Below are 21,801 nucleotides of genomic sequence, written 5' to 3' on the forward strand. Positions count from 1 at the left end.
ATTGATACAATATTTTTATTAAATATTTGTACAGCTTTTCAACATGTACATAATTCCTGCATTTATATTTGTTACAGTTGAAGCATATGATAAGCTACAGTTACTTTGATGACCAAAAACATCCTCCTTCATTGAGGGTATGTACCCTTTCACCAAGTTATACTTATCGACACAATAATTAAAATTTGTTGGAAAACAAACCAACTTGAAGGACACAATGAATTCAAACAATTTCAACAACTGCAAGTTAACTTTCCTTGGAAAAATATTGTCAAAGGCTTGTAAACATAACTGTCCAATTAATTTGTGCGGAAGGAGCATTTTTATTTAAAAAGTGGAGACTGCTTCAGTTGAGCACATCTCCTACAAATGTAGTGCATTATAGAACATCCTAAAATTACAGCACTAGCCCAAAGCCAAAAAACACAATGCTGGAGAAACTCAGTAGATCAACCAGTGTACTTGATATTGCAAAGAACGATACCCAACCAACATTTTGGGCTTGAGCTCTTCATCTTTGATGTTGGTTGGGTATCTTTATCTTTGCTATACAAGGTACACCATTTGACCTGCTGAGTTTCTCCAGCATTGTGTTTTTACTTCAACCATGTCTTACCACTAGCCAAAAGCAAGTATTTTATAATGTTTCAGGAAAGTATTGCTTAAAATGTGGAGCTCTAAGTGGGGTAAGAAAAATGCATTCTGGTCTTTTGTGTGAACTTGGGACCATAGGAAAGTGCATTTTTCAACTAGGAATAATAGTCGAAGTTTATTTTGCAATTATCCAGCATTCAAGTGCGGTAGAGTTTTTTTGATCATCACACTTACAAAAAGTCTTTAGACTTGGATTATTTCTTACAAAAATAACCATTTAAATGAAATTCAAAATAAAGCTAATTTTGACCATCATCTGGTGGATTCTATCACACAGCCACCACCAACACCTACAACCCAATTTTTTTGGTAAGATGCAAGGCCTCATTGTCAACACTACATTAATTTTCTAAGAAAGTGGAAAATGTACATAATCTACAAAGACAAATGACTCAAACCGGGACGGTTGCTACTTTTGTTTTCTCATTTTTGTGTAGATTTTTCCCAACTCTTGATTATACAGTTACGAAAGATCAAAACAAGTCAGTACATGCAGCCAGAACAAGCAATTCTACAGACAAAATTGAAATCAAATAAAAGGAAGACCATTGCTAAATTGTTTTGGAGCTCTAGCTTGAATGAAAGTTTAATTAATTCTTTTAAATTGTAAAATGCAATTCAAAAAGGATAATCTCAATAACTTTTACAAATTTTAAATAGGTATCTCCGCTTCTAGAACATTTAAAGAAATATGGGATTAGAAGTTTAATCAGTCACATGGGTGTATTTAGGTGGCACAAAGGACCAGTTACAGTACTGTATCTATTTTTTTTAAAAATTTGGACAAAATCATTTTATGTACTTCCAATATTATCGAACATTACTGACAAAAATATAGTAGCAAACCACAATCTTCATGAAACAAGATTTGATAAATTTGATTTGTATCCTGAATAATGTAGTAATAACCACAAGTAGACAAATTAAGAATCTGATATTCACCAAAATAATGATTTTTAAAAAATTGTTCCAAAGTCTCCAGCCAACTCAAATGTTACACAACTCAGAGCCAACCTCCATACACAAATGCGAGCAAAGGGAGTACAAAGAATTGTAGATTATGTGACTGAAACAAGATGCCTGTTACAAGCATGTTTAAATAGGAAATTGACATGTACATGGTACATGTAAATAAATTAAGTCCTACTATATACAGCATACTTTAATGAAACAGTAATTACCATATAGGAAAATAGTAAAACAAATTACACTGAACACACTTTCTCAGAAATTATTGAATTTACTATGTAGAGTTAAAGATGGCTTCAATCACTCCATAGGCTGCATGCCATAACATAGCCAATTGTTCTCTACACAACACCATCCAGAGGAGCTGCTATCCACCCAAATAGTTCTCTGCTTCATCCAGCTATTAGCACAATTAATCTCAACTATTTGAGGCAATTAATGAAGTTAAATATCCAAGTTGTTTAGTGGGCCAGCAACAGGAAAGGAAGGGTTTAGATATTACATCAAGTGCCATCAGCAACGATTCTCAACTTTTCAGCAGAAAGGAATTCTGAAAGATGAATACAGGCAACGCCTTCGTTAGCAATGGGAGGGGGTTGCCTTTCCAGAAAACTGTTGTCATTTTCCATGAACGGAACCGTTGACAAATGAAAGTTGGAAAAAAAACCATACGGATTAGATGTTCACACATTGAGTGAATTTTATTCTGCATCCAATGACTGCATTTTTATAAAGATTAAGGAAAACATCTATAATGAGGTGTCAGCTGTATTTTAAAGTGGTTGTGCTGACAATCATTTGTATGTGCCAACCACTCAAATGAGTGGCCAATTCAACCACAGTACTCTTACTACCAACATCAAGTAACATCCCTCCTGAATTACTGCTTCCCTGAAGTACTGCTGTAAGAGGCTTTTGCAGTATCAAGTCCTGCCAGCAGGAAACTACCCAAATTGGATATTTAGATTAAAAAGGGTCTGCGCCTTTGAAGTAGTTAGTCCGTATATTCTGCTACTATTGAGAGTAGAACAGTGATGTCATCTGGTTTACCACCTGGAAAACAAAAATCAATACGCTAATGAATATCTACTTACATTAGAAAAATATCACTAACCAATTTTATTAACATAGGTACAAGGAACATTAGGCTTTTAAAAACTGAAGTATATTTTCATCTTTATGTCACAGTCCACACATTCAGGTTTTGATTCAATCATTTTGCAAAAACAGAGCTTTCTGCCATAATCACAGATTGATGGAATAATAGGAAACTTTTCAGACTTTTTTTTGAGCAAATGCAATGCTGACATTCGTTTCAAGAGGAATAGAATACAAGAGCAGGGATGTGATTTTGAGGCTTTATAAAGCACTGGTGAGACCTGGCTTGGAGTATTGTGAGCAGTTTTGGGCTCTTCAATTAAGATGCGCTGACATTGCAGGCTTCAAAGGAGGATCACTTGGATGATTCACTCTGAATGAAAGGGTCATCATGTGAGGAGTGTTTAACCGCTATCAGTTGGAATTTAGCAGAATGTTTCTCACTGAAATATTCGAATGTTGAAAGATGTGGACAGAGTAGATGGAGCAAGGTTGTTTTCCATAGTGGAAGGGTCCAGCATCTGATGAGAAGAGAAATGTGTAGGGATTTCTTCAGAGAGTAGTAGATCTGTGGAATTTGTTGCCACACAAGCAGTGGTTGAGTGCATTTAAGGTAGATTGATAGGTTATTGATTAGTATTGATTAGCCAGGGCATCAAAGGTTATGGGGAAAAGGGTGGGCAGCAAGGTTGAGTATGGAAATTGATCAGCTACGATTGAATGGCTGGGAGACTTGATGGGTTGAATGGCCTATTTCTGCTCTTATCTCTTATGGACCTTCCACTATCTAAAATTTATCTTTAGTTAATACTGAGAATACATAAACTAGATATTTTCTAACCATTTACAGGTATGATTTAATTACAAGAAAATTTTGGTGTTCCTGCATCAACATCCAAGAGGTGAAGCTTTAAGATTAATCAAAAAAGCACAAGTTAGATCTCTAAACATCCAAAACATGATTACAATAAATTACTGATGAAAGACTTAAAAAGTTATTTGAGTGAGATTACCATTAACCTGTAATACAAAATTAAAATTCAATTTTGTACAACAAAGGAAAATTAGTTCATTACACGAGAACACTGGAACTGCACAAGAGATCTATTGGTTTATGGTCAACGCTAGAACAAGCTCTCCCTGATAACAAATGGTAAATGCCAGATTCTGCTTTAGATCCTCATTTGTTGTACTGCAGCACTCCCCGAATAATTCCAATAGATTCTGGTGTTTTTTAAAAAAAAAACTTGCTAAAAAGTGACCTTACCTCGTACATTCAGTCCATTATCACAAGCAAACTGTGCAAATGGTGACATATAGTTTGGATCATATGCTAGTTCATGAGCTTGTTCTGCAATGCTCCTTGCCGTTTGCTGAATACTCTCATAATTAGTCTTCTGCAATAACATTAACATGAATGGATTAAATTAAATTATTCATAAAATATATTTACTTCAAAAGATATCACAGATCAACCAATATGGCATTTTATAGTAGCTGATATGCAGTATTCTTTTGTGTTTGCTTCAATTCAATTTTGATCTACAAAAGCTCACTTGTGAACATTTAAATAGCTCACAAAATTTAGCCATCATCTCATGATCTTCACCAAGAAACCCCACAAATATACAAAGTAACTTGTACATTCATGTACAAAATTTTTTTCTACATTTATATACCGTATATTTCGGTGGACAAGGCAACCTTCAGACATGACAAAATCCTAATTTCAGTCTGAATTTAATGGTTGTAGGTCATATTGGTGGTATAAGATGATCCCCAAACATACCAGCATCATACATGTGTTGACTGAGCCAGTGTCATGATGACTGAACTGATAGGCATGGCCATTTGTTGGGTGAAGCACCCTCACAAAGTGATTCATAGTTCAGTTTGTACTAGCTTCTGTCTTAACCAGTTAAAAACTTCTAATTTTTATTTTTAAATAAAATTGTTATGGAGCCACCAGCAAAATGAAGTATGAAGCAAGTTTTGTTAAAAGATGGATGGTTTGGAGGATGATGTATTGTGGAACACTGACGAAGCTGAAGCACCAGACTGGGCCCCACACGGCAACAGTGAAAACAGTGAGACTCCGATGTGCATGTCGAGTTCTTTGCCTCAGACATTGAAGCTAATGATTCAAGGATTTTAAATGTATGTGAGGTGTTTTTTTTTAGATTTTACAATTCTTTTATTTGTTTAATGTCACATTGGTAATGGATTTTAGCAGAAAAAAATACCAGCACCCACATTTTAGTACAAAAAAAAGGTGTTTGTAGCCTTTTGGACATTTTGGCACCCAGTTTTGCGCTGTTCCAGCAACCCCCAGCATTGGGATTTATTGTTTATACATTAAAGAATCCCTTATTATACAAATAATCCAACCCTCCCCCAGCAAACATTGGGATTTATTGTTATACTTGGGTATGTTTGACACTGGCTGGGCTCCCAGTGGTGGTGCAGCACTGCCTGGCATTTCAGAAGCCACTCCCTGAACCCCCAGTGTTGCAGAAACTCCCTCCCTGGCAAACATTTTCGATTATTGTTATACTTATTAAACAATCATACAAATAAATACCAGGGTTTCAGGCAGTGCTGTAATGCCAGGATGGAGTCAGCCAACAGACAGAATGGGACGGCAGGCCAAAATGTCCATGCCTGGATACAATTTACCATCCTGGTTGCTCACAGCAAATTTTACAAAACAAAGCAATTCTTTAAATACATTCAGACAAGACTTGGATGGATTCCAGCCTGATGGAAAATGGGTGCTATAAAATTTTCAATATGTTTTTGCAGCTTTGCATACAACACATTGTTTAAGTAGACCATCTGTATTTTTGTACACGTGCTAAAACTATCCATGTGTCTTAGCATTTCTAGTCTTCAAACCAGTTGGTCTGTTATCTCTTGAATTGTTCATTGTGGAACAGCCCGCAAACCGGGACATAACTCAGTACAAAAGTGGCCCATGAATGGGGGGCCAATGGCCTTTGTCCCAGATGACCACCTGCACGATGGGAAACAGTGAGCAATGGTGGGAAAGCCACCCAATCAGAGATCAACGCTGCTGTGATGCAGCGAGAATACAAGCAGAGCTTCCAATGTTGACACACGTTACTACTATGTGGTGAACTTGCCCAACCAGGAGACAGCAGCCTCCAGAGAAAGGCAAATACAATGTCTTCAAGGTGTTATTAACCCGTACTTTTAGGCTCTTGTGGCATGACTGCTCCACACGATTGTTGCATATGGACAGTTTGGGGAAAACGGGGTCCCATCCACCCTCATGAGCTAGATGATCACCCTTGCTGAGGGACACAGGCCTCATGTGCTCTTGGAGCAATATTCCTGACAGAGGACATCTGACTCTTACTCACTGACAAGGACTTCAGTGACCCCAGGAAAGTTGCAGCCCGGGTGGACGTACTCTGGAGATCAAAGAAAGAAAACCGCACCTCAGTGGAGCAGGTTGCTAGGCCCCACACACAGTCGGCAATAAGGCCACAGCAGAGAGGCAAGTGGACTCCCCCACCGCCCCCCCCAACTCCCAACCCAATAGAATTGCTATCATCACCAACGATGGGGTGTGGGGGCCCATCAATGCTGCTCACCCTGCGCGTTTCAGGGAAATGCCATGGCCAGCAGTCATTAATGGCTGCGGCAGTTGGCCAACGTGACAACATGACAACCTCCTCCATGTGTGGGACTATCAGGAAGGTGCTTCCTCATTGGCACTGGAGCCGAAATAAGTGTCTTTTCTCCCCCTTGGCCTATGACACCTGGAACCGGGCCCGGCAGTGAGGGCAGCAAACAGCACCATATGAACATTTAGCACATGCACTGTCCTCCTCTGCTTTGGCAGCAATCAGTTCCCAGACATTCACGATTGCAGCAGTGGCAAAACCACTCCTGGGAGCAGACTTCCTATGAGCCCACTGCTTGTTGGTAGACCTTAAAGGGTAGCAATTGGAGCATGCCAGGACTTCAAACCACACCCCTGGGGAAGCCAAACTACCTGCCCACCTTTACTCAGTTACACTATCCAACAACACATTTGCAAAGGGACCCTAGCAGAGTTCCCTTCGATCGTGGTGCCAGTTTTCCCAGCACTGAGCCAAAGCACGGGGTGGCACTACATCCTCACCAAGGGCCCCCTGCTCCACATCACAGCATGCTGCCTCCTACCCCCACCCCCCACATATGATACCGGAGGGTGGAGGCCATGTGGTGACTATTGCTGCCTCAATGAGGCTACCACACCCGACAGGTACCCTGTGCCCTACATCCAAGACTTTACTGTTAAGGGACACAGGTGTTTTCAAAAGTCAACCTCATCAGGTCCCAGTCTATCCTGATGACATCCCTAAAAATGCCATCATTACCCCTTTAGGACTAAATTCCTGAGAATGCCCTTCCAGACTGATGGATGCAGCCTAGACCTTCCAGACTGATGGATGCAGCCTAGACCTTCCAGACTGATGGATGCAGCCTAGACCTTCCAGACTGATGGATGCAGCCTAGACCTTCCAGACTGATGGATGCAGCCTAGACCTTCCAGACTGATGGATGCAGCCTAGACCTTCCAGACTGATGGATGCAGCCTAGACCTTCCAGACTGATGGATGCAGCCTAGACCTTCCAGACTGATGGATGCAGCCTAGACCTTCCAGACTGATGGATGCAGCCTAGACCTTCCAGACTGATGGATGCAGCCTAGACCTTCCAGACTGATGGATGCAGCCTAGACCTTCCAGACTGATGGATGCAGCCTAGACCTTCCAGACTGATGGATGCAGCCTAGACCTTCCAGACTGATGGATGCAGCCTAGACCTTCCAGACTGATGGATGCAGCCTAGACCTTCCAGACTGATGGATGCAGCCTAGACCTTCCAGACTGATGGATGCAGCCTAGACCTTCCAGACTGATGGATGCAGCCTAGACCTTCCAGACTGATGGATGCAGCCTAGACCTTCCAGACTGATGGATGCAGCCTAGACCTTCCAGACTGATGGATGCAGCCTAGACCTTCCAGACTGATGGATGCAGCCTAGACCTTCCAGACTGATGGATGCAGCCTAGACCTTCCAGACTGATGGATGCAGCCTAGACCTTCCAGACTGATGGATGCAGCCTAGACCTTCCAGACTGATGGATGCAGCCTAGACCTTCCAGACTGATGGATGCAGCCTAGACCTTCCAGACTGATGGATGCAGCCTAGACCTTCCAGACTGATGGATGCAGCCTAGACCTTCCAGACTGATGGATGCAGCCTAGACCTTCCAGACTGATGGATGCAGCCTAGACCTTCCAGACTGATGGATGCAGCCTAGACCTTCCAGACTGATGGATGCAGCCTAGACCTTCCAGACTGATGGATGCAGCCTAGACCTTCCAGACTGATGGATGCAGCCTAGACCTTCCAGACTGATGGATGCAGCCTAGACCTTCCAGACTGATGGATGCAGCCTAGACCTTCCAGACTGATGGATGCAGCCTAGACCTTCCAGACTGATGGATGCAGCCTAGACCTTCCAGACTGATGGATGCAGCCTAGACCTTCCAGACTGATGGATGCAGCCTAGACCTTCCAGACTGATGGATGCAGCCTAGACCTTCCAGACTGATGGATGCAGCCTAGACCTTCCAGACTGATGGATGCAGCCTAGACCTTCCAGACTGATGGATGCAGCCTAGACCTTCCAGACTGATGGATGCAGCCTAGACCTTCCAGACTGATGGATGCAGCCTAGACCTTCCAGACTGATGGATGCAGCCTAGACCTTCCAGACTGATGGATGCAGCCTAGACCTTCCAGACTGATGGATGCAGCCTAGACCTTCCAGACTGATGGATGCAGTGGGCCACAATCTCCCACTCACGTTCATCTATTTGGATGATATTCTCATCGCCATCCGCAACAACACTGAGTATATGGCCCACCTAAGGCAACAGTGCCTGGCTGCAGGAATTTGGTCTATAAACCCTGCTAAGTGTAATTCTAATTGGAAACGATCAACTTTCTGGGGCATCAAATCAAAAGGCAAGGTCATTTGATGGTTCGCCAAGCCCCGCAGTGAAGCATGGTTGCAAGAATTCACCTGTATGATCAACTTTTAATCGCCTATTCACCAGCAGCGGCTTGTATTATCTGCCTCCTTTTCGTGCTCACCACAGGGAAAAGTAAAGATATTTCCTGGGACAACGAGGCCTCGAAGGCATTCCAGAACACCAAAGATGCACTGGCCAAAGCCACCCTTCTGGTACACCCCAGACCTCCAGCACAGCTGAAGGGGGCATAATGAAGCAATTAATTGAAGGCAAATGGTAACTCCTGGTCTTCTTTAGCAGGCACATCCGGCCACCCGAACTCAAATACAGTGCCTTTGACCGGGAGCTATTGGAATTGTACCTTGCAGTCAGGGCCTTCTGGTATTTTTTTGGAAGACAGGCAATTCAGGGCCTTCATGAACCATAAACCTTTGCCCTTCACAAATTACCTGACCCATGGTCAGCCAGGCAGCAGTGGCATCTTCCATAAGTGTCCCAGTTCACCAGATGTCCAACTAACATGGCAGCGGATGCACTGTCCCTGCCCCGCAATCGAGTTAGTTCAGGCCCTGTCCCAAGGAATAGACTATTCCGTCCTAGCCAGGGTGCAGGAACACCCTGAGATCCAGCCATCAGGACTTCTGTTAAAATGGTGGCCAGTAGGTTCATCTGGCATAGCCTTCAAAAACAGATCAGTGGGCCAAGACCTGCACGCCCTGCCAGACATCCAAAGGGCAGATGCACAACAAAGCAACCCCTGATACTTTCAAGCCAGCGCGACGTTGGTACAGCCACGACCATATTGACATTGTAGGGCTACTGCTGGTTTTCCCATGGGGCAAGGCCTCTCCTCACCATGATTGACTGCTCCACGAGGTGGCTGGAGGCAGTCCCACTGGTTGATACAATCACAGAGACCTGTGTCAGGACAATAATTAACACCTGGCTGTCGATGTTCAGAGTCCCTGAGCATATGACTTCTAATAGAGGTACACAGTTCATTTCAGGGCAGTGCTGGCCAAGTTGCTGGGAACCCAGCTCCACCATATCATGAGTTGGTGGAGCAGTTCCACAGGAACCTAAAGGCAGCCTTGATGGCCCAGCTCAGGGGAACTAAAGTGGGCAGATGTGTTGCCCTAGGTGTCCTGGGGATCTGCACCACGCTCAAAGAGGACTTCAATACCTCAGCAGCCAAGATGGTATAAGGCTCCATTGGTGATACCAGGGGAGTTCTTGTCCGCTGCCAACAACCCAGAGTAACCCATAACCTCACTGACTAAGTGGAGGGAAAAGATGCGTACTCTAGCATCTCCACAGCTTCATGGCCAAGCCAAAACTTTTGTCCCAAAGATGGAAACCTGTGAATATGTTTTCATTGGGGGGTGGGGGGCACACTGAACACCTCTGCAACTGCTGTACAAAGTAATCAAACAACGGTTCGACATGGGTGCTGGATATCGGCAGTAATGAGACTTTCACTATTGACCGCCTCAAATCAGTACACCTGGACATTAGCCAACCATGCAGCTCCCGTGACACAGCTTGGCCAATGAAAACACCAAACAGTGCTCCGATCGCTGGTTCTTGGGAGGTCGTGTAGCAACCCGCTAACCAAGATGTAACCCGATACACAAAATGGCCAATGAATGTGGTGACCGTGCAGACCCCACAGGGGCCAACAACCTTCATTCCAGGTGACTACCTGCATGGCAGGAAACAGCGAGCAACGGCAGGAAACAGCGAGCAACGGCAGGAAACAGCGAGCAACGGCAGGAAACAGCGAGCAACGGCAGGAAACAGCGAGCAACGGCAGGAAACAGCGAGCAACGGCAGGAACACTGTCCAATTGGAGATCAGCACTGCTGTGAAGTCACCCCTGTTGTTAGCAGAAAGGAGAAACTACAAGCAGAGCTGCCAGTGCAGTAAATCAGGCTACAACCCCTCATGTCTTCTTTCCACACTTCACGGTAGAACGCATGCTACAATTGCTATTTTTGGTTAGAAGAATTCTTGTGCCTTCAGGGATACAAACTGATTCTCTACCATAAAAGTTCTTTAGGCCACACCCTGAGAAGTCAAGCTTCACTTTTTTCTTACACTCAAATTGCCTTGTAACTATCTTTGCGTATATGAAATAATTTTTCCCCAAACAAAATACCTTCAGTTTCTTCAACTCTTGCAGGATCATGTAGTCAGGCATGTTATCAAATAAACCATCTGTTGCTGTCAGGATGATATCTCCTATTTGCACATCAATGGAGGTGCTGTCAGCAACATCAGGGCTGTGAAAATGGATACATTAACATAGTCAAATCATGAATTAATGGTATTGTGGCTAACCAATTCTAACTCCTGACAGAACTTCAACATAACAGCAAGATTTGAAAACAATGTTTATAAAGCACTAATGAGTTGAAGTTGATGATTAATAAATTTTATAGCAGTAAGGTGACAAAACATTATTATATATTCAAAGGATGTAGACTTTACTGGGTGAACCAGCACTTAATTGCTTTTAAGATGAATGACTAGTTTTTGCTGATAGGAAGCAAGTTCCAGAATTTTGACTCAGTGATGGTGTGTGGGTTGGAGATGCTTTTATTGGATCAACCAATATCTGACTGGAAGGCATAACAAAACCAAAGTGCTGACTTGCCTACTCTCATTTTGTAACAAAACCCATCGAATGGGATAGCAATTACATGGAGTTTGTGTCTTTTCAGACTTTTGTTGCGATTACATCTTTTGCATCATTTGCTCAACTATTAGAGCTGTTTTTTAGAGTAGATACAGATGTACAAGCAGTATATCTGATTAAGCTCTTGGGGCTCATCAAGATTTAGGAAACACTCACAATTGACCTGCCATTAACAAAATCAAATTCCTAAGCTTGTAACACACATTCTTTAATATTCCATGAAATTTATTTTCATTGCCTCTTTAAAGCTTCATCATTGCAACATTTTCAGTGCAAAGCTAACATTTTCACATCCTACAAACCCCACATTTATAATCCATTCTTACAAGTCAATACTGTGCAACAATTTTGATAGGATTCAAAACCACATTGTTTTACATTCCTGTTATTTAACATTATTAAAACTTCCATTAAATCCAGTTAAGTAATTTTAGTCTTTCAAACATTAAAATGTTAACAGAAGTTCAAAAATTTATCCTGAAGCTTGCTCAAGAACTACAGTAATTCAACTGGAGAGAAAAAGTTCTGTACACAATACACATCTTTCCTACTTTACTGAGCAATGCACATGGATTATTCAAAGATTCATTTTTCCCGGGGGTAAAAAAAATATTAACATGTCCCAGATCCATATGGTTGAAAGGTTGAACAGAATGCTAACAGTCTTAGAGAAATAGTCCTCTCCAGTCCTTTCCATCTTCTGGTGAATGTCCAGGAGCTGCACTTATGCTTCAGGGAAGTTTAAATTGAAGTGGAGAGAGAACCTCAGCAACTGGTGTCAGAAGATGTGCTTGGTTTAAAGGGAGTTTAAACTGAGGTGGAGCAAAAACCTCAGTTATTGGTTGGGAAACAATCAGATCCAACAGCAAATAACTCTTAAAAGTAGAGTGGACACTGTGTGATTGGTCAAGAGTAAGAGTGGAGAGTTAATGGCTTTGACTTAAGCTTCGGCAAGCAGAGGCAGAGGACACGCAACAGGCAAGATCTTCTCAGTATCTTAGAGTAGGTAATGGAGATGACAGCAGTATGCTCCAATTGCAGGATGTCGGAAATCTGGGACAGCACCATGTCTCTTTATGACTACACCTACAAGAGCTCCTTACAGACTGGATGAACTCCAGATTATTCAAGAGGCTGAGGGGGTGATAGAAGCTATGAGGAGACTGTCACACGGAAAAGGCAGGTAGCTGGGTGACTGCTAGGATAGGGAAGGGGAATAGGCAGTCAGTCTAGAGCACCCCTGTGGCTGTTCCCACTAAGTATACTGTTTTAGATATTGTTGTGGGTTCGATCTACCAGGGACTAGTTGGAGTAGTCAGGTCTCTGATACAGAGTCTGGCCCTTTGACTCAGAGGGGAGGGAGAAGAGAGCTATAGTGATTAGGGATTTGTTAAGGGAACAGATAGAAGGTTCTGTGGAAAAGATCGAGACTCCCAAACAGTATGTTGCCTCCCAGTTGCCAGAGACCACAGCATTCTCAAGCAGGTGGGTGAGTAGTCAGATGTTCACACAGGTACCAATGACAGATACAAAAAGACACAAGGTCCTGAAGAGAAAATATAGAGAGTTAGAAAGAAACCCAAAAAGGACCTCAAGAGTGGTCATCTCTGGATTCTCACCTGTGCCATGCACCAGTGAGGGCAGGAATAAGTAGTTATGGCACATGAATGCATGGGTGAAAAAATGGTCCAAAAGACAGGGGTTCATATTCATGGATCATTGGGATCTCTTCTTGGGAAGGAATGACTGTACAAAAAGGAAAGGTTGCACCTAGATGGGAGAGGGACAAATATCCTGGCAGGCAGGTTTGCTGGAGCTGTTAGGGAGGGTTTAAACCGACTTGGCAGGAGGATGAAAACCAGAATGACAGGGCAGAGAATAGAGCAAGTGGAAAGGTTGTTGCAAGTTTGTGAGGAAGGACAGAGGTGGAAGAAGCATAAATGTAGTCAGTTGGAAGATTTGAAATGTGTATTTTAATGCAAGAAATATTAGGAATAAGGGAGATTAACTTAGATGGATCAGTATGTAGAATTATGATGTTGTGGCCATGACAGAGACTTGTCCGACAAGTTCAGGATTGGCCAATTAGGTACTTGGGTTGAGATCAGTGGCTCTCAACCTTTGTCTTTTCACTCACATCCCACTTTAAGTAATCCCTTTGCAATCAGTGCTGTGATCAGTAAGGGATTGCTTAAGGTGGGATGTGAGTAGGAAGGAAAGGTTGAGAACCACTGCTCGAGATTCAATTGTTACTGAAATATTTTGCTTGAGAAAAATTGTCATTTACCCATTTCCTTTAGAGTTATGAAACCATGCACATAACGAGTCAATAGGTACAATTAAAACAGTGGTTTTCAAACTTTTCTTTCCATCCACATACCAACTTAAGCAATTCCTTACTAATCACAGAGCACTGAAGGCACAGGGATTACTTAAAGTGGTATGTGGGTGGAAAGAAAAAGGTTGAGGAACCATTGGTTTAGAGGCTTGATGTCAAGGGGCGTGGGGCGGGGCCAAGATGTCAAGGGGCGGGGGCCAAGAAGTCAAGGGGCGGGGGCCAAGAAGTCAAGGGGCGGGGGCCAAGAAGTCAAGGGGCGGGGGCCAAGAAGTCAAGGGGCGGGGGCCAAGAAGTCAAGGGGCGGGGGCCAAGAAGTCAAGGGGCGGGGGCCAAGAAGTCAAGGGGCGGGGGCCAAGAAGTCAAGGGGCGGGGGCCAAGAAGTCAAGGGGCGGGGGCCAAGAAGTCAAGGGTCGGGGGCCAAGATGTCAAGGGTCGGGGGCCAAGATGTCAAGGGGCGGGGGCCAAGATATCAAGGGGCGGGGGCCAAGATGTCAAGGGGCGGGGGCCAAGATGTCAAGGGGGGGGGCCAAGATGTCAAGAGGGGTGGGGCCAAGATGTCAAGGAGGGGGCCAAGATGTCAAGGGGGGCAAGATGTCAAGATGTCTAGATGACCTACTTAATTCAAATTGGTTGGATACATATCTATTTACTGTTACCTACGCTAATGGTCCATTATATAATGCTTTAATCCAATTAATATATTTTTTTGGTAGATTGAGCCTCTAATATTCTGAATAAATAATTCCATTCTACCCTGTCAAAGGCTTTTTAGTCTCAAGCAACAGCCACTGTTTGCTTCTTATTTCCTTGAACTGCATGAATTAGATTAATAAAATTAGACATTATCCACTGTTTGTCTTTTCTTAAATCCAGTTTGATCTTGTTTTACTATTTTTGTGCATAGTCGGCCAATCTGTTTGCTAATAATTTTGCTATTATCTTATAATCTGAATTAAGTAGAGATATTGGTCTATATGATGCTGGTGTAGTGGATCCTTCCCTGTCTTTGGTATTACTGTAATTATTGCTGTTTTACATGAATCTGACAAGTTTTGTGTTTCTTCTATCTGGTTCATTACTTCCAGGAGTTGAGGAATTAATAACTCTTCAAATGTTTAATAGAATTCTACTGGGAATAAATCCTCTCCAGGCGTTTTATTGTTTGGCAGCTTTTTTAATATATCCTGTACTTCCTCTATTTCAAATGGTTTTATCAGTTTGTTTTGTTCCTCTTCTTGCAATTTTGGCAGTTCAATTTTAGCTAGAAACTCTTCTATTTTATCATCTTTCCCCTTGTTCTCAATTTGGCATAATTGTTCATAAAATTACTTAAAGTTCTCATTAATCTCTATTGGGTTATATGTAATTTGTTTGTCCTTTTCCCTTGATGCCAATACAGTTCTTTTAGCTTGTTCTGTTTTAAGTTGCCAAGCTAATTAATATTTTGTGTTTTTTCTCCAAGTTTGTAATACTTTTGCTTTATTTTCATTATGTTCTTCTCCACCTTGTACATTTGTAATATTACGTTTTTTTTTTGTCCGACAATGCTCTCCCTTTCGTTATATCATCCCTTTTTACTAGTTCCTTTTCTGTACTTATTATCTCCCTTTCCAAATGCTCTATTTCCCAATTGTTGTCCTTTTCATCTTAGTTACATAACTTATTACCTGCACCATTTCATCAGATGCAAGGATCGACAATGAGATAGACAACAGACTCGCCAAGGCAAATAGCGCCTTTGGAAGACTACACAAAAGAGTCTGGAAAAACAACCAACTGAAAAACCTCACAAAGATAAGCGTATACAGAGCCGTTGTCATACCCACACTCCTGTTCGGCTCCGAATCATGGGTCCTCTACCGGCACCACCTACGGCTCCTAGAACGCTTCCACCAGCGTTGTCTCCACTCCATCCTCAACATCCATTGGAGCGCTTTCATCCTTAACGTCAAAGTACTCGAGATGGCAGAGGTCGACAGCATCGAGTCCACGCTGCTGAAGATCCAGCTGCGCTAGATGGGTCACGTCTCCAGAATGGAGGTCCATCGCCTTCCCAAGATCGTGTTATATGGCGAGCTCTCCACTGGCCACCGTGACAGAGGTGCACCAAAGAAAAGGTACAAGGACTGCCTAAAGAAATCTCTTGGTGCCTGCCACATTGACCACCGCCAGTGGGCTGATAACGCCTCAAACCGTGCATCTTGGCGCCTCACAGTTTGGCGGGCAGCAACCTCCTTTGAAGAAGACCGCAGAGCCCACCTCACTGACAAAAGGCAAAGGAGGAAAAACCCAACCCCAACCAACCAATTTTCCCCTGCAACCGTGTCTGCCTGTCCCGCATCGGACTTGTCAGCCACAAACGAGCCTGCAGCTGACGTGGACTTTTTACCCCCTCCATAAATCTTCATCCGCAAAGCCAAGCCAAAGAAGAAGACATAACTTATTATCTGCCCTCTAATGAAGGTTTTCATTGTGTCCCATAGAATAAATTTGTCTTTCACTGATTCCATATTTATTTCAAAATATGTTTTAATTTGGCGTTCAATAAACTCTCTAAATGCTTTCAATAGCATGGAGTTTAATCTCCATCTCTATGTTCTTGGTGGGATGTCCTCCAGTTCTATTTTTTAATAGCGGGGTGAATGATCAGATAGTAATCTAGGTTTATATTCAGTTTTCCTAACTCTCCCTTGAATATGGGCCAACAACAAAAACATATCAATCCTTGAGTATGTTTTATGCCTACTTGAATAATATGAATATTCCTCCTCGCTTGGGCGCTGCCTCCTCCATATATCCAAAAGTATTATTTCCTGCATTGATTTAACCATAAATTTGGCCACTTTATTCTTTTTGCTAGTCTTTTGTCCAGCTTTATCCAACATTGGATCCAAATTAAAGTTAATATCCCCATCTATCAATAGATTTTCTTGTGTATCTACAATCTTCAAAATAAATCTTGCATAAACTTTTGATCCTCCCCATTCTTTGGCTTGGCTTCACGGACGAAGATTTATGGAGGGGTAAAGTCCACGTCAGCTGCAGGCTCGTTTGTGGCTGACAAGTCCAATGCGGGACAGGCAGACACAGTTGCAGCGGTTGCAAGGGAAAATTGGTTGGTTGGGGTTGGGTGCTGGGTTTTTCCTCCTTTGTTTTTTGACAGTGAGGTGAGCTCTGTGGTCTTCTTCAAAGGAGGTTGCTGCCCGCCGAACTGTGAGGCGCCAAGATGCACGGTTTGAGGCGATATCAGCCCACTGGCAGTAGTCAATCTGGCAGGCACCAACAGCTTTCTTTCGGCAGTCCTTGTACCTCTTCTTTGGTGCACCTCTGTCTCGGTAGCCAGTGAAGAGCTCGCCATATAACATGATCTTGGGAAGGCGATGGTCCTCCATTCTGGAGACGTGACCTACCCAGCGCAGTTTGATCTTAAGCAGCGTGGATTCGATGCTGTCGGCCTCTGCCATCTTGAGTACTTCGATGTTGGAGATGAAGTTGCACCAATGAATGTTGAGGATGGAGTGGAGACAACACTGGTGGAAGAGTTCTAGGAGCCGTAGGTGATGCCGGTAAAGGACCCATGATTCGGAGCTGAACAGGAGTGTGGGTATGACAACGGCTCTGTATACGCTAATCTTAGTGAGGTTTTTCAGTTGGTTGTTTTTCCAGACTCTTGTGTAGTCTTCCAAAGGCATTATTTGCCTTGGCGAGTCCGTTGTCTATCTCGTTGTCGATCCTTGCATCCGATGAAATGGTGCAGCTGAGATAGGTAAACTGGTTGACCGTTTTGAGTTTTGTGTGCCCGATGGAGATGTGGGGGGGCTGGTAGTCATGGTGGGGAGCTGGCTGATGGAGGACCTCAGTTTTCTTCAGGCTGATTTCCAGGCCAAACATTTTGGCAGTTTCCGCAAAACAGGACGTCATGCACTGGAGTGCTGGCTCTGAATGGGCAACTAAAGCGGCATCGTCTGCAAAGAGTAGTTCACGGACAAGTTGCTCTTGTGTCTTGGTGTGAGCTTGCAGGCGCCTCAGATTGAAGACACTGCCATCCATGTGGTGTATATATATATTGAGCAAATTCCAAAATTCTGAATATATATGACACTTTGTCATTTTATACCTCCCTGCTAGATCTATTATTTTCTCTCCTCTTTTGATTGGTACATTTTTATTAATTAATATAGGTAAACCTCTAGCATTTGAATTATATGGTGCTGCCACTAGGTGCCCTACCCAGTCTCTCCTTAATTTGTTATGTTCCACTTCAGTTAGATGCATTTCCTGCACAAATGCTATGTCTATTTTTTCTTTTTTCAGTAAATTTAATAGCCTCTTCTGTTTAATTTGTTTATGTATTCCATTAATATTTATAGTAATATAATTCAACATGACCACCTCATACCCTGTTTACACCTCATTTCCGCTTCCTCACCACCACCATCCCCCTTTTCATCCATTTTCCCTTTTTATACTCAATGCATGACAACACATTTAAAACATAAAATACTCCAACAACTCCCACATCCAATATTCCCTCCCCACCACAGAGTTGCCCCATATCCCTTGCCGGGCAACCACAACTCCCCTTTCCATTTGGATTGCAAACCTACTCGCAAGCGTCAACTGATTTTGCAGTGACTGTTATTCTCTCCCCCCAACCCCACCCAGAAATCTTTTCATCCATCTATTTATTTATTTAACATGTATAACAAAGTTCTCCCTTTTTTTCCCCCTTACTTCCTTCCTTCTCTTTCCCTTCTTTAGTTTTTTACATATACATTGTTTTTACATCTTTATATATATTTTATCACCATTCTTCATTCTTGTTACATCTCTTTATCTCTCCTTCTGTCCTGCAAGCGTTCTGCAAATTCTTGTGCTTCCTCCGGATCTGAGAACACTCTGTTTTGCTCCCGGAGTATAAATATTTTAAGCACAGCTGGATGTCTTAACATGAATTTATAATCTTTTTTCCATAGGATCGATTTTGCTGTATTAAACTCCTTCCTCTTCTTAAAGAGTTCAAAACTTATGTTTGGGTTAAAAAGTGGTTTATTAATTTCTCTAATTTTATTCCTTGCCCCCTCCAGTATATTTTCTCTTGTCGTATATCTCAAAAATTTTACTAAAATGGATCTTGGTTTTTGATGTGTCTGTGGTTTCGGAGCTAGGGTTCTGTGGGCCCTTTCTATTTCCATTCCTTTCTGCATTTTAGTCACTCCCAGGACCTTCGGGATCCATTCTTTTATAAATTCCTTCATGTCTGTGCCTTCTTCATCTTCCTTTAGGCTCACTATTTTTATGTTGTTTCATCTACTATAATTTTCCAACATATCAATTTTCTGAGCTAACAACTCTTGTGTCTCTAATTTTTTTTTTTATATAATCACTTCCAATTTTCCTCAAGTCGTTTACTTCCATTTCTACAGCCATTTCCCATTCTTCCACATTTTACCTATTTCTGTCATGACTAGCTCAAATCTTTGCATTTAATCTTCTGTTCTTTTCATTTTTCTTTTAATTGCACTAAATTCTAATGACAACCATTCTTTTAATGCTCTCATTTGTTCTTCAAAAAAAGCTTTATCTATATTTTGTCCAACTGTTGTACCTTGTATCTCGCTGTGAAGATCTTGGTCTTCTTCCTCTTCTTCTGTGTCTGTACCTGTGTTTGTGTCTTCTTCTTCTCTTTGTATGTGTCTCTCTGATTTTTCTGAGGAGTTGCTTGTCTCACTTTGTCGGGCCTCTTCTTGCTTGGCTTCTTGCTGTTGGTCCTCTTCTTCGGAACTGCTCATCTGTCCAGCCTCCTGCTGCTGCTCCTCTTGCCGTTCACCCCATCAATTTTCTTCCTCGCCTTGTTCCTCACTCCCTCTCCTGCAGCTTTCCTTTCTTTCTTTTCTCTACAACTATCTTTAATTTCTTATATTTTGTATCTATTGAACTTTGTCTTTTCTTAATTTTTCTTCTTTTTTGGAGAGGGCTGGTTTTACCCTACTGGCCACTACTCCATCACATGACTCCTCCTCATCTCATTTTACTTGAGTCTTTGTAACAGCTCTGCCATTTGTGCTGGTAAGTGAAACACATAACCACAATGCTCTATCCCCCATTAACTGTTAAAGGTGTCATCAAGGGAACTATTATGAATCTGTATCCCTGGAACAGAAAAGTCAGATGATTCTGCTATGTAGCAGCATCATTATTTAGGATTTACTTCATTTGCAATCTACTTGTAGATTAAGATTAAAGCAAAATATTTTTGATCATAAATAAGCTCCACTCCATAATGCATCAGATTTAATGCCTTCAGGATCCATATAAACTTGCCATTCAACACATACTAGACAGTCTAATTCTATACAAGACCCGTTTTACCTGTCACTCAGAACTACACCTTCTGCTTCGGGTGGTGGTATTGACAACTGGAAAGGTGTGTTAAAATAATGCTGTTGTTCATCTGATCGGTGAACCACTTCACCACCTCGGACTACCAGAAAGCCAGAATCTCCTAGGTTTGCCGTGTGCAACTGATGGCTACTTCGGTCCAGAACAACTAAACAAGCAGTACTACTCCCTGCAAGGCAATAAAGAATCAAATTTAAAAAGAATTCTGAAGAAGATAAATACTGGTTAAAAGTCAAATACAAAATTTCAAATCAATCAAGTTTTTTGTAATAATATAATAACATTTCTGTCATCTGCCCTTTAATTGGAGTCTTTTGAGAAAAAAATTCACTGCTGTGTACCTATCCTGGGACCTTTCCTTGCAGCCACATTACTGATGTATCTAGTCAAGTTTCTGGTCATTACAATCTTCAGAATACTGATGGTGGGTGTAGTCTGGCAATTTGTGATTAATATGTGCCACTTAATGCCTCTAAATTATCTAGGTTTTTTTCTTTACACAAGCTTGGACTGCCTCACTGAGGAAGTGTATATTGTGCATGCATCTGAACTTAATGTAACCATATGAAAGAAGGCAAGCCACTGAAACAGTTGAAATTAATAGCATATGCATTATAAATTATGAAAATAATGTATTTTTGTGAGAAATACAAAAGAGCATTAACAAACTTTGTTTTACAACACAAATTATGATTCAGGCATCTGTTCCAATTTGCATCAAAATATTTATTGAAGTAGTAAGATTGACCTTAAAGCAAGATATTTATAGCTGTAGTTAAGAATGATTACTTAATGGAGCCTTTAAATATGATGAAAATGGGTTTGTTACCGAAGAACTTTGCCTCACGAGTAACCAAGCCTTTTTTTTTTAAAAAAAATGAAAAACATTTTGGACATTGTAGCACATGAAAAATCAGTATTTTAGACAAAATGTTGAGTGAGAGGGCAGGATTACAGCACATTAATATTAAAAGATTTTGTCAGCTGGTGGTGTGCAATTTGAATTTAAAATTGTTGGGTCTGTTGCTGGTTTCAGATGAATTGTGCAACTTTGGGCCCCAACCTCAAACAAAAAATGTTTTTGTATTCTTTTATACAACTGCTTTATAGGATGATCAAAGAACTGAAAGCAAATGTGAATTTATCTAAAATTCTATTTTATTTCCACTATTACTGAATGCCTAGAAAAATCTTTAAAAATGTATTCATACATCAAAATGATTATAATACATAAAATTTCCATTCATGAACTTAGACAAAAGAACAGATGTAGCATTAAAAGAAAACATTCCAGACATGACCAAGTCTATACTTGTGGGATATTACAATCAAGAAAAATTGTAAAATAAAAGTTATTAAAATAAATCAACAACATCAAATAAAAAATGTAAAGGAGAAAATCAAAGGCATGCATATATTTCTGCGCAAGACTCGGGAGAAACTCAAATTGACCGTGGGCATGTAAGAATTATTGAAACAAGGATGTAGAGTAAAATCCTCTTTATTTGGCACCTACGAGATCATGGATGCCAGAAATGCAAATTTTACAGATGACCGAGGGTCACTCTTCCAATGCCTAACTAAT

At 41.7% G+C, this 21,801-nt stretch overlaps 1 protein-coding gene across 2 annotated transcripts in view; it reads right to left on the bottom strand.

Moving 5' to 3' along the window:
- LOC138761364 (protein phosphatase PTC7 homolog) overlaps nt 1-21,801 on the bottom strand; it is a 36,056-nt gene continuing 14,255 nt past the window's right edge. For both annotated transcript variants that reach the window (XM_069933346.1, XM_069933347.1), the window contains exons 3-6: nt 20,187-20,385; nt 10,937-11,060; nt 3,989-4,118; nt 1-2,676 (exon numbers count right to left, since the gene is read on the bottom strand). In XM_069933346.1, coding sequence (XP_069789447.1) covers nt 2,618-2,676; nt 3,989-4,118; nt 10,937-11,060; nt 20,187-20,385 — 512 coding nt within the window. In that variant the 3' untranslated portion in view covers nt 1-2,617. The remainder of the gene's footprint in view (nt 2,677-3,988; nt 4,119-10,936; nt 11,061-20,186; nt 20,386-21,801) is intronic.

The sequence above is a fragment of the Narcine bancroftii genome, chromosome 4 (assembly GCF_036971445.1).
Source record: "Narcine bancroftii isolate sNarBan1 chromosome 4, sNarBan1.hap1, whole genome shotgun sequence".
Classification (NCBI taxonomy): domain Eukaryota; kingdom Metazoa; phylum Chordata; class Chondrichthyes; order Torpediniformes; family Narcinidae; genus Narcine; species Narcine bancroftii.